Here is a 13,289-nt window from a genome sequence, read left to right as displayed (position 1 = left end):
AAGCTAATGCAAACTGCGACACCTGAGCCGACTTTCTGAATTATGGCTGTGTTGAAGATCTCTTATCTACAAAGGGGAAGTAGAGAGGAGTCAGTGACCCTGAGTGGTTTATTAAACCAGTGAATGTCTTCACAGAAACACGCAGCTTTGATGCTAAGAAATGCTAAACAACAAAGCATCACAGTAGCTTTATATAGTGATCCATCACCCACAGGAAGCTGCTGTACACGATTGTCTAATTTTGCACATTTTTAATCACCGCTGAGAAATGGAAAGTCAAAAATATCCCACATGCTGTCTAATAATTAGTGCTCGCTGTCAGCATCACGAGTGATCAGACACTCTGCTGGATATTTTCGTCTTTTCAGTCCACGGCATCCTCACCACACTCACCTGGCTCTGAGAATTTTAAGCCCTCATAAAAGTTGTTTTTTGAAGTTGCCACGCAAAAAGAAAGCGCCGACACAAACATGGCGTTTGTGTCCCGTAGAACGGGTGAAAAGGTGACGACAGAACGATTATTTCTTTATCTTCTATCTCTTCTTTAATTCGTTTTCACACGCGGAGCTTAGACAGAGATCACCGTGAAAATTTGACAGCCTCCCTCAATGCATCTCTGATTACCCATGAGCCACTGCAGTCTGGCGTCTGGCTGTCACAAAGTGTTTCTCCTCACTGGGATCACTTAACGGAGTTTGGCAGCAGGTTCTACTTATTCATGACTGTTTGTATGAGTTTGCAGAGAAAATGACTGGTGTTTTTTTTGTAGTTTCTCATTTAGCAACATATGAAATTACAACCAGCGCTGGTATCGCCTCTGTAGCTGCATTTCTTAAAGTTTTTCCACAGGCCTGAGGTCAGCCCTCTTTAGCCACGCTGTGCCAAGCCGTGATGACATGTTTCCACTGCAGCCTCACTGCAGAGGAAAGCTGCCTCGGTATCAGCCAACCAGCGGCGCTCTGCCCTGTTTGTGTGGCTGCACTACAGAGGAAGCTGTTTTTCAAAGTGTGTGCAGCTTTCTGGACTTTTGTAGCTTTTAGCTTTGAGTCTGTCTGGTTTGGTGAATGGTTTCACTCCTGTGTTCCTGTTTGTAGTTTCACATATGAGCCTGAATTTACTGTTTGCTCCACTCTCAGCTGTGTTCTTTTCCTGCTGTTGCCGCTTCACATTAAAAGCTTTCCACTGGAGAGCCGGCTGGAGGCTTTTATTGTGAAGAAGTAAAAGGAAATGTAATATAAAAACGGGTCGAATCATTCAGATATGGACTTTGTTCTGCTCTGTCTGGTCAGCGATCAGTTTTGAATACAGCGGGGTGGAATAGAACGAGGAGAAACAGCCTCAGTGAGCTGAAGATGAGGAGCTGCAGGCTCCAGCACGCCATCAGCTGCTTCAGCGGTGCTGCTCGGCTGCTCGCCGTGACTAACACACGGACTGACGCGGCTTATGTGTTGCTGTGCATGGCCTCCACGTCATCACGCCTGAACTCATACGTGTTCCAATTATCCCACTTTGATGTTTTGAGCGATCAAGAAGAAAAGAATAAGAAGTAAGAACAGAGAGAGTGAAAGAAAGAAAATAAAACTGCCCTCCCATCTAAAACCCAGCCTCGTTCCCAGGAGCTACCTCAGTGATGCGAACTCTTTCATTCCACCTCCTCCATCAATACGGAGCAAACTTCTGTCTCTCCGGCTTCTTCATCCCATTGGCCGAGGATGAGATCTTGGCCGTGTAGGACGCCAGGGCCGCCGCCGCGTGAGCCTGAACGGGAACGGCTGCCGTCGCCGCTGTCTGCATGGAACTCGGTAACATGGGAGCCCCGATAGCGGCCGCCGCCGCCGCCGCCGCTGCTGAGGCGGGAGGGGTGGAGAGTGCCAGGTAAGGGATGGATTTCATCCCCAGGAGGCTGGAGAGGGGGAGGGCGTAAGGAGCACCCAGGATGGGAGCATGGGGCAGCGCGGCGCCCATCGCTGCCAGAGGGGAGGAGGAGGAGGACGAGGCAGAGGCAGGGGGGGCGGGCTGGGTGAAGCTCATGGTCAGGTCAACGGGAGACTGCATGGAGGAGGACTGGGCGGTGGATTTGGCGGTCTCTAAACTGGAGGAGGGGAGGGACGGGGGCAGGGAGGGAGGAAGGGGTTGGAGGAGGAGGCGGAGGGAAGGGACGGAGGGTGGAGGGAGGGGAGGAGAGGGGTAAGGGAGAGGGAGGTTTGGATGGAGAAGGGTTAGAGGGTTAAATAAAAGACATGTTAAAAAGAAATCAAGAGTAAAAACCAAAAAGAAAACTGAACCTAAACAAACAAACAGGATATTTTGGAGAATAATAATGAATTAAAGGAAATTTGACAAAACTAAAATCATAAGACAGGTGTGTTTTGCTGGAGGTTGCAACAGATTATTGTAGGGGAGTTCGCTGTACAGATGGGGGGTGTGCTGTATAAGTTGGGGTGATGGCTTGGGAGGGGGCTTAGGGAGGAGGGAACAAAACCATTATAAATACATTAGGATGGAAGCTTTGTCAGAGATGATTCTGGTTCAAAAACAGGAAGAAGAAGCACAAAAACCAAACAGAGCTGAAGTCCCACTCCACGACCACGTTAGCATCTGTGCTATTAGCTTGTTGTGCGTATTATTTTTAGCAAAATGCATGTCAATGGCTAACCTGCAGTCACATTTATCAACATTGTAATTTTAACACAGATGAACAAAGTTATGTTGTTAGCATTGAACAGCTCCACAGTGTTAGCCAGAGGTACGCTATCAAAACCCAAAGGGAGCTGTATTTATTAAACGCTAACAACATAGTTTTGTCTTCATTAGAATTATAATGCTGTTATGTTTCTAACCAAATGAGTCGTAAACACCCATTTAACCTCCACCGTTATCTTTCAGCTTTTTAGAAGGACCAGTGAATTGATGGTGAAAGTCTAGCAGAGGCTAGCAAACAAGGCTAGCTTGAAGTAGGGAGTGAAACTTTCTCTGTGAGGGGCGACCAGGTCTTCTTTAAATGCTGTTCACGTTGAAGAGGATCATTTCTTCAGGGCAAAACATTTAGATCCTCCTGCTGTTAACATGCAGCCTGTTGTCTGGATACATTATCTGGATAATAACATCTGATGACAGGCTTGTAGTTACACCTGCTATTAATTAATAAGCATGCTTGTATCTTATGCAAATTAGACAGGCAGTGGGATGCCGCTGTACGAACTCTACTTATTTTTCCTTTTAGCTTTTCATGGACAAAAGGTGACCTTCGAGCATGAGCTGAGTTTTATTTATTTATTTTACCTAAACTATACAGATGTTATTTACACCAGGCTGATATTTGACTGAACGCGAGGCAGACCCCAACCCCAGATGTGGTCTGTGACCCAGCATTACAATGTGTATTTCCTTATCCAGGTGAGATATCGAGCTGCAGATCACATCTTTACTTTCAGGGGATTTTTTAAACAGCATATTTCAGAATATTTCTTGTAGTGTTGTAACACATATTAATGTGCCTCACGCTGTGAAAAACAAAGAATCGTTATAGCTTTAATTCAAGCTAAACGCAGCATTAAACAGTAACAACGAGTCTATATCTCACCCGGCAACTGCAGTTAGACTGAAGCTGTAGGATCTTTTCACTTTTTTCTGTTTTGGAAAAATCAAGCTAATTTCAGCAAATTCCAGGACATACGGATCAACAACCATCTAACAGCAACCAAAATTAATTTACACAACTGACCTCAAGACCTCATTCTGCATCAGTGTTTGTCTGTGTAACAGGGGAAAAGGCCTGTTGAACCCAAGAATTTAGAACGGCTGTGTTTCAGTTTTGCCCCTACAACAGAATTATTAACGCTATAAAGATCCTGCGATCTTAAATCCATCAGCTAAATGAATGAAAGATGACTCGAACGGAAACGCTCACTATATCCACTCAAGTTTCTCTCCACACTGTGGAGGGAGAGCTTGTGTCTGACAGATTCCCTGATTGCACACGAAGGTCCAAAGGGAGTGCGCTCCAAAGCATGAATAATCAACAGCAGATAAAAGGGCGTCACGTTGAGATCAGAGCGCTCATCCCCTGCTTGTCGCTGACAAAACCACAAAGAGCAAACGCACGATTCTGAGTTCCCCACAAGAGAGGGGCACGTTGTGTGGTAGTAGGAACTGTGAATTAATGTGAACATTACATGATCAGAATATAATATTCTAGCTGCTGCAGGTTTGTGACAGCAGGTGATATGACACCGCGATAGCATCAGCAACATTTCTGAGTGATTAACCTATTGAGGGGCTCCAGGGCACCACAGCCTTTGCATTGCACACGAACCCTGTTGCCTGTTACCCTGATGGTGCACCAGAAATCTCATGCTGGAATAACATTTCCAGCCCCCAGCTGCTCTGTGCGTCAGTCTGCTTTTTTGTGGTTGTACTTTATTTTGAAAAACACAGGATGTAAACATCACAGCAACGACAGTCTTAAAGTTACATTTTGACAAACGTGCTTCTACGAGACAGAACTACACAATTAGATAATAAATGTAGGAACCACTGTGGTAAAAATTTGGAGATCCACCTGCCAAATCATGCTATGAATCTGGGATGTTTGGGGCATCTGGAGGTTCAGGTCATCTGAGGGGAATGCTACGCAGCATGTTTACCACCGTCAGGCTTTCTTTGTGTGCGGTAAGGTTTGCATATGTGACGTATTCCCTCAGCTGAGTGCCGCTCGTGAAGAAATTAGTGAAAGAGCAACAGGAGCAGGTTGTGTGCAGCATCAGTAACCATGGCGATGTAGCCAGGATAACAGAGAGCCACCTTTGTGACATTGAAAACTCTGGCTTAAGCCTCAACATAGCTGCTAACCCATCAATCTGAGTTTGTAGTACATCCCTCTGGAGGTGTGGGGAGGTTGTTGTGCGGTTGGTAACGCAGCCTTGGTGCTGAGGATAATGTCTTACTTTTGTCATGATGTTGTGAAAAACTAGAACTTTGCTGTTGTTTTTTTAACGTTAGAGCAGCTTTCCTGGTTCTGTTTACACTGTGTGAGTCCTTCAGGTCGAACGAACACGTTGAATCTATTTCCCTCCTCATGCAACATTTATGAAGCTGATTTAAAAACAATATTTTGAAATCAACATTGTTTATGTCAAGTTGTACTTTGGGCAGAAGCGTCAGTATTCAGCTCTGACGTGAAGGCTCACTCTGAGTTAAGATACCAGATTCAAAATGTGTCCTCCTCAGATTCTGACGAGCGCTGTGGGACACGAGGCCTGTGACTCACTGACAGACGGGTGTTGACATGCATCATTTTGGCAAAACATGGTCAGAATCTCTGTCTGAACAGGTAGCAGAGCTAAAAATATTAAGATTCAGATCTTCACTGTTGTTTATGAGAAATAATTTGGCAGAATTGTGCTTTTACATGTAAATATACCCAGCAGCAGTATTTCAAAGACATGAGTAGTGGCAGTACAGTTGTGTTTGATGTACATAGGTGAGTAGGTTACTACTACTAACTTGCTCACCTGTGCAGATCTCACACACACACACACACACACACACACACACACACAACAGGACTCGTTGCATTCGAGGTGGTTCAGTTCATCCTGTTTGATCAAAGGCAGCAGCGGATTTACTGCTTATAATTGTCTTTGGTTGGTGATCTTATTTTCTCTTTTTTCATTTCTGTTTCCTGTTTTCTTTTGCTTTTTACTCTACTTTCATTTACCACAGTAAAAATACCAGAAGCACAAAGGTAGCGCAGCCCGTTGTGATCAAACAAGAATAAGCTGTTGATTATGCAGCATGAATGTTTTTGCATGTGCAGGTCTTCTGTGCACGCGACCTGTGAGTTCATTCATAACAGTGGTGGAAGTACTCAGCTCCTGGCTTCAGCACCAGTACGACTATGTAGAAATACTCCATTCTGAGTAAAAGTCCTGCATTCAAACTCCTACAGAATTCGATGTATTTAAAGCATCAGGGTACTTATTCTGCAGTAAAATTGCATATATATTATTATATGGTATATTTAGATTAATACTGGTGCATCAGTGTATAAGTAGCATATGGTTTAATCCAGTGTTTTCCAACCTCGGTGCCGGGACCCTCCAAAGGGTCAATAGATAAATCTGAGGGGTTGTGAGAAATGAAGTTATTTAAATGAAACCAAGTCAGAAGTTTATATGGGAAAAATTCTTTGGTTTAACTGCTAACAACTAACAGACAACCAGCTGTTTAGTCTTTCCCATGTGTGTAGTTTTAGAAACTAATCAGATGGTTTTTTAGTTGTAAAATCGTGATTTGAAAAGTAAACAGTAACTACAGCTTTCAGATAAATGCAGTGAAGTAAAGAGTACAATATTTCCCTCTGAAAGGCAGTGGAGTAGAAGTATAGAGTAAAATATAATGAACACAGTCATGTAAAATAAAAAAGTGCCTTCAAAGTATTTTTAAATGTAGTACTTCAATAAATGCGCTTAGTTACTTCCTACCACTCGTTAATAGTCAAGACAGCACAGCCGTCGACAAAAGAGAAGATATTCTCACACTGACGTCATTTCATTCAGTCTGACGGGTTAATTTAGCCGCTGTTCTGGGATCAGCTGCTGAAGAGACGGGCCAGCAGAAGAAGTCGCATCTGTCTGATGACTGATTCAAAAAAATATATATAACAGAGTCCTCGTCATGGATACTCCAGCTCAGTCTCTCACCTTCCCTGACCTGACATTTCAGACTGAATGAGGCTGACCCGTGTGTGTGTGTCTGTGTGTGTGTCTGTGTGTTTGCATGTGTGTGTGTGTGTGTGTGTGTGTGCGTGTGCATGTGTGTATGCGTGTGTGTGTGATTTGTCCAACGTATTCTCCCTGCTGTCAGTGGCAGAAGGAGCGGTGAGTGAAATATCAATTTCACCCAGAGTCCAATCATGAATTTGCATATTCATGGCGGGTGTATCTTGTATGAAACCTGCCTGGCAGTCAGTATCCTGCATCTCCAGAGTCTGATTAAACGGCCGAGCGAAGGAAAACCAACTTGTTCTCCGTGTTAGATGTGGAGCTTCATTTCTTTTTATCATGTAATGATTCCTGCAGGTGTGCTATGTGAAGCATGCCCTGCACAGAGAGTACACTCGTGTTGCAGCGATGCTCCACAATACAATAAAAAGTTAAACTGTCATTGTTTAAGAGGCACTCAGTTATATTTCATGACGTTCTGCTGCAGCGTGACAGTTCTGCAGGCTCGGTTATACAAAATGAAACGATGAATATTTTTCATCCAACATGGACAAAAGGAGCAGAGAAATCAGACCAAACGTTCGGCAGCTTTAAACCATAAACCACAGCTTTAACATTAACAGTCACAAAAAGCAGCCATCCTGTGCTGACTACATAAATCCACAGGCTATTAGTGATGCTAAGGATAATACGGCTGTCGCTTTTTGTCGGATGTGATATGAGACTTTATGTTTTTTGTGTGTGACGCTCAGACACAATAAGCTGCAGCACTGACTGAGGGAAGACAACACATGATGAAGGCCTTTTAGGTTGCTTCCACCTGAAGCCATAAACTACACTTGTTTGCTATAATGTGTGCAGGAAGTACTCTGATCATCTTCTACATCTGTTTTATAAAAACAGTGTGTGACACGCCGACAGATCACTTGATTACTTCTAATAAATCAGCCAATCAAAAGCACATTTATATACTTGTTATTACTTCCCTTTGTGTGATCAATTATATCCTTCTTTTAAATTACATTGGCGGCTCCGTTTTGTTTTGTTGTGTTTAAAACCTTTAATTTTGTCTGTTTCAGTGTAAACTGAATCCATGATTTCTGACATCGCCACCAATGAATTCACGATACTGGTACTATCAACAGTACTGCAATGTATCTAATTACAAATACTGTTTTTACTTCACCACAATTATGTAACAGCTTTAGTTACTAGTTACTTTTCAAATGAAGACTTTTACATGTTAAACATATCAAGAGTTTATAAATATGTTTTGTTCTGAATTAAACTCCCCAAAGATTTATACAAATACAGCTGAAACGATCAGACTGTTAATCAATTAGTTGACAGAAGATGAGTTAGCAACTATTCTGATGATGGTTTCAGTGATTGTTGCTGTAAAATCATTTGATGTTTGAGCTTCAGATGTTTGATTTGCTGCTTTTCCTCGGAATGATCTGAATGATCTGAATGTGTTTGTAATAATGTGGAGCTTTGGACTAAACAAACACTGTGAAGGCGTCACTTTGGCCTCATCGTCACCACTTTTCTCACTATTTTCACAATGTTTCCAAACCGAACGATCGATCGATTAATGGAGGAAATAATCAGCTGATTGATCCAGAAGGAAAAGACTCATTACACACACGGCTTATTAAAGCTAATGAATCTGAAATCTCTGTTTATGTGTGAGCTGAGTTTCACGTGTCTGGTCCCAGGTGTAACTCCTCACCTGGATTCAGTCTAGTTTCTGCACCTGATCTGTTCGTGTGACTGACTGTTTGTGTAGTTGCCAGTAAGTGGGAGTGCCGTCACATGGTGACAATGAATAAATTCTATAAATTAGATATAAATTCTCAGTTATACCGAACATGAAATGATTGAACTTAATGATTTCCAGAAGAAAGCTTGACAGACTTGTTTCATGTGTTATCTCAACTCATTCAACTCAAGTGTTCATTTAAAAAAAGCCATCAGAGTTCAAAGAAACTAGTTCCAAATGGAAAAGTAGCTCCATCAGTAGGTGGATTGTGCTGTGTCTGACTGCTGAAGGTGCTACGAGTGCCATTAACAGCAAAGTAAAATATTTAGACATCTTATGGTTCTGAGGTGGAGTTGGAGCCACCGTAACCTGACAGTAGGTGCTGTATCCACACTCTTGTACCCTTTAGTTTGGATGCTTACCATGACGTGATCAGGTACTGAGCCAGGTTGATGGCTATGGGTGTGCCGGTGATGGTGACGTGGCGATCACTGGTGCTGTCGAGCTGACTGCCGATCTTGATCTGAGCTCCTGATACCTGCCGGATCTCATTTATCTTGGTGCCCTGGCGACCGATGATTGAGCCGATCAGCTGTGGGAGGATGTGATGGACAGGATTAGGATTAGAGACATTTTCAAGAGGCAATGAGGACTGCAGGCTTCCTCTGACTCAAGACTGTATGTTTAATGAATGTTCTTACTTTGATATTCTTGTCGGTGGTTTTCAGGCCTGTCTGTGTGTCTGTCAGCCCGTGTAGCAGTTAGCGTGTCTCTATTAACATGTCGACAGCCACGCTAGCTGCTCTGTGAGGCTGCGCTTGCTTTGAATTAAATGCTAACATGATAGCATGATAACATTGTCACAATGACAATACGAGCATAGTGACAGTGTGTTAGCAATGCTAACATTTGCTAATTAGCTGTAAACCCAAAGCACAGCTGATTGTCGTCAGTTTTGCAGAGTGCATTAGATTATCATGGTCGTGTAATTATGTGAAGCAAGACTGTGCTGACATTTGTTCTCCTCAGCTGACATAAAGGGAGGTGGACTAAATATTAGAAACCACTGAATTCATCAAGACGTAAGCACCGCCGTGCTGACTGAGCTCCTCTCGGACACATTCTCAGCACAAACTGAATTTTACAAGCTTCATAAACCTTATTAAGTTATGTTTCAGCTGATGGATGAACCCACGCCTGCACCCTGCTGTTTCTCTGTGTAGTTTATGTTTTCATCTTCTCCATCCATTCTTCTTATCTGTCTGTTTCTTACTAATATTGAAAAGCAGCAGGTGGTGAACTGTGACTCATCTGCCTGCCATGTGTGTGTGTGTGTGTGTGTGTGTGCACGTCCATGTGTGTGCACGTTTGTGTGTGTGTGCGTGTGCGTGTGTGCGTGCACAGCTGGCATGTTTCCATATCGTGTCTCCTGCATGTTGCATTTGGAGCTGTACTGCATAAGAAAACTGATGTGCTGATGCAAATTTTCCCAGATCAGATAGAAACTTGATGATAACAAAACAAGATTGAAAATATTGGATTGTGAAGAAATGCGACCAGAGGCCAGATGTATAAATGATGCATCCACCCACAGAAACTGATCTGAACGAGCGTGTCAGCAGGGTTTTGGCTGAGACGCTGCAGGTGAAACGATGAGGTGGACGTGATGTATAAGGTGAGATGTAACCTGAGAGTAAAACTGATTGTGTTGTTATTTTGCAGTTTACACAGCTTTCTGTGAAATGTCAGCTTAGCTTATTATTTATTATTTATGATTGATTTTTTTTTAATTTACATTCGAGCCATTCTTTACCTGTGAAATCTGATTTAATATGAGCTCATAAATGAACCATTCTTTGTCCTTCTGACTTCAACAATGAGCACTGAGGTATTGAATGATTTACAGGTGTGATGAATTAGTGGGATGGATGCTATAAATATCTACAGCTGTGGTTGAAGCTGCTCGTCTTCTTCTGTGCCGTTCTTCTCATCGAGGTCCAACGAGTGTTGGACCGAGCTCAAATATCGACATACTAACGGATGATTGAGGGCGTTTCTGTCTCCATTTATGGTAAACTTGCAGCAGAATAGAGTTCGGTTCGTTTAATGACCAGGTTTCATTTCTCTCTGACAAACAAAACAATGCATATTAATGACAGTGCAACTTAAAACCACAGCTAATAACAGCTTCCATTATATTCAGAGGATTTAAATGTTATGAGAGGAAGCGAAGAGGAAGGAACTGTCGCCGTGTCAACACCAGAGAGGATGCTAATGTAATCCAATTAAAAAATCATAACAATGGTATATTTTAATGATCCCCATCAGGGAAGTTTGGTGTATAGAATCAATTAACAAACAGCTAATTAACTCTCTGGCTCATTAGCCTGAATTTTATACACACACATATTATTAAAATACTTTAATCATTTATGTTTAATTATTTGTTTACTTGTGGGGAAAATGAAGAGACCATGATGCAATAATACTTTGATACTCAGAGGGATTAATTTCAGGTTAATGACTCTTAATGATTCTCTCCGCCTGTTGCATCACTATTTATCTTCTCGTGATCACAGTGAAGTCGTGTCTCAGTTTCCACACATGAAGTTGTTTTCATGAGATCCAGACAAGTTGCTAGAACAGCGTTTCGTGGTTTCATCCAGATCAAACATCAATAGAGCTTGTTTGGTGAAGATAAGGACAGAATTAATTTGTCACGGAAATTTGACACCAGAAATAAAGACTCGCGTTCTCTCTGGCATTGAGCCCCAGCACCTGTGACGGCTGGGAGACAAATTGTTCAAAGAAATTAACGTCAATATCTGACAAAATCCTTGCTGGTTTCACACCCAGCGTTCATGTGGTTTAATTAGCAGCGTGCATCCTAAAGGATAACTTTGGTTTTTTACAACCTGGACCTTATTTGTAGCATTAAATACGACCATTTACTCCCCCAGACAACTTTGGTGGCATTTGGAGTCGTTTTGAAGAAATTAGCCCCAGAGGAGCGGCGCGTATATCCGTATAATGCGAGTACTCGGGGCATCCATGCGCAGCCTCTATATAACGCATAATCTGCGGAAACTCGTTCATATTCCAATATTTTGTTATGATATGCTGGTGCTGTTCCCCTCTGAGCCCGTGGTGGCATGTTATCAACATTCAGCGTCTCTAGACAACTACCTCTGACGTGGATGATGTCATTACCGAACGCCGGGCGCTGCGAGCAACCTGCCACGACACGGCTGACTCTGCGGCGGTCGGCTACGAATACACAATAATGAACCATAGCTGTGCCAAACTACAGCTAAACTAGCCGAACGCCAGCTCAGAGGGGAATAGCACCAGAATATCAGAACTAAATATTGGAATATGAACGAGTTTCTGCAGATTATGCGTTATATAGAGGCTGCGCATGGATGCCCCGAGTACTCGCATTATACGGATATACGCGCCGCTCCTCTGGGGCTAATTTCTTCAAAACGACTCCAAATGCCACCAAAGTTGTCTGGGTGAGTAAATGGGCGTATTTAATGCTACAAATAAGGTCCAGGTTGTAAAAAACCAAAGTTATCCTCTAAGCTAGCAGGTTATTAAGACCTATATTTACGTTTATTGCTCGACAGCGACATCTAGTGGTGTGGTAATTATGACCAAAGGAGGAAGTCATGTGACAGAGGCAGGTGTGTAACAGGACTGCAGAGCTGGTTCTGAATCTCTTTCAGTCAGGGAGGATGCAGCACATGTACACATAGTGCTTTATTCTTCCACCTGCACACACACAGATGCATCACATGCGTCGCTCGTCCGTCAGCAGCAGTCTGTAGTTCAGTATCTGCTCAGGGGCGGCGAGACCTGCTGAGTCACAGCCTCCCTCAGCTGCTTTAAACTCATTGTGAATGAAACTTGTGAAGTGCAAACACTGACACAGAGACTGAACTCGATCAATCCTCTCTCCTCTCTCCTCTCGCTTTCTCCTCCTCTCTGTTCTTTTTATCTGCTTATGACCCAGATCTTTCCTTTCCTCACTCTGCACTGTTTGCTCTCTTTCTGCATCCTTCCTTCCTTCCCCTTTAAGATTCCTTTCCCTCTTCTCTCTGCACCACAAACATTTACCTGCGAGTCATTTGGACGACAAGCTCTGATATAGATCTGATCTCTGTGCTGTCATGTGCTATTTGTGGAAAGGGCTCTGATCATTTAAGTGTGTGTGTGTGCGTGTGTGTGTGTGTGTTAGCTGTAATGACACAGCAGGAGACAGAAGACAAAGCGTCAGCTGACAAACAACCAGGTCAGGACCATTTGTGTGAAAACCTTTAGCCGCTGTTCGACCTCACCAGCGGCCTCATTGAATCATAAACGGCTTCCTGTGAGTCATCACCAACAGAACAGGGTCTGACAAAACCTCTTATCTCCCGTCTTGGCCCGTCATCAAAGGTGTGCTGATACAGTTTGTATTATAAGAAAGTAAAACAGGTTATTTTTTATTTTATTGTGATTTTTTGCGTTTTCCTGAGAGCGGACAGGATACAGACACAAAGGTCTTATATCGCATATTATTATTTTTAATATTACACATCTGTTGCATGTCTGTCCATCAACTGTGTCAAATTACGCGTCCATGCTGTCCCACTAATTTGCAACAGCAAATATATTCAGGAGGAAAAAGCAATGCCCCCGCCCTCAGAGACGACAGTTTACCAACATAATGAAGAAATGTTGTCAATTAATCTGGCGAGTAGCAAAATGTTGATGTTGCATGTCCCCGAAACATATTGAAATATCTTTTAATACAGCAT

The 13,289-nt window shown here is 42.9% G+C and overlaps 1 protein-coding gene across 1 annotated transcript in view; it reads right to left on the bottom strand.

Annotated features, from left to right (window-relative positions):
- Positions 1–1,659: 1,659 nt before the first annotated feature.
- pcbp4 (poly(rC) binding protein 4) overlaps positions 1,660–13,289 on the bottom strand; it is a 52,471-nt gene continuing 40,841 nt past the window's right edge. The window contains exons 12-13 of the mRNA XM_041951882.1: positions 8,910–9,079; positions 1,660–2,092 (exon numbers count right to left, since the gene is read on the bottom strand). Of these exons, the coding sequence (XP_041807816.1) occupies positions 1,660–2,092; positions 8,910–9,079 (603 nt within the window). The remainder of the gene's footprint in view (positions 2,093–8,909; positions 9,080–13,289) is intronic.

Source organism: Chelmon rostratus, chromosome 2 (genome assembly GCF_017976325.1).
Source record: "Chelmon rostratus isolate fCheRos1 chromosome 2, fCheRos1.pri, whole genome shotgun sequence".
NCBI lineage: Eukaryota > Metazoa > Chordata > Actinopteri > Chaetodontiformes > Chaetodontidae > Chelmon > Chelmon rostratus.
The sequence above is the reverse complement of the archived record's forward strand: the minus strand, read 5'-3'. Positions and strand labels throughout refer to the sequence as shown.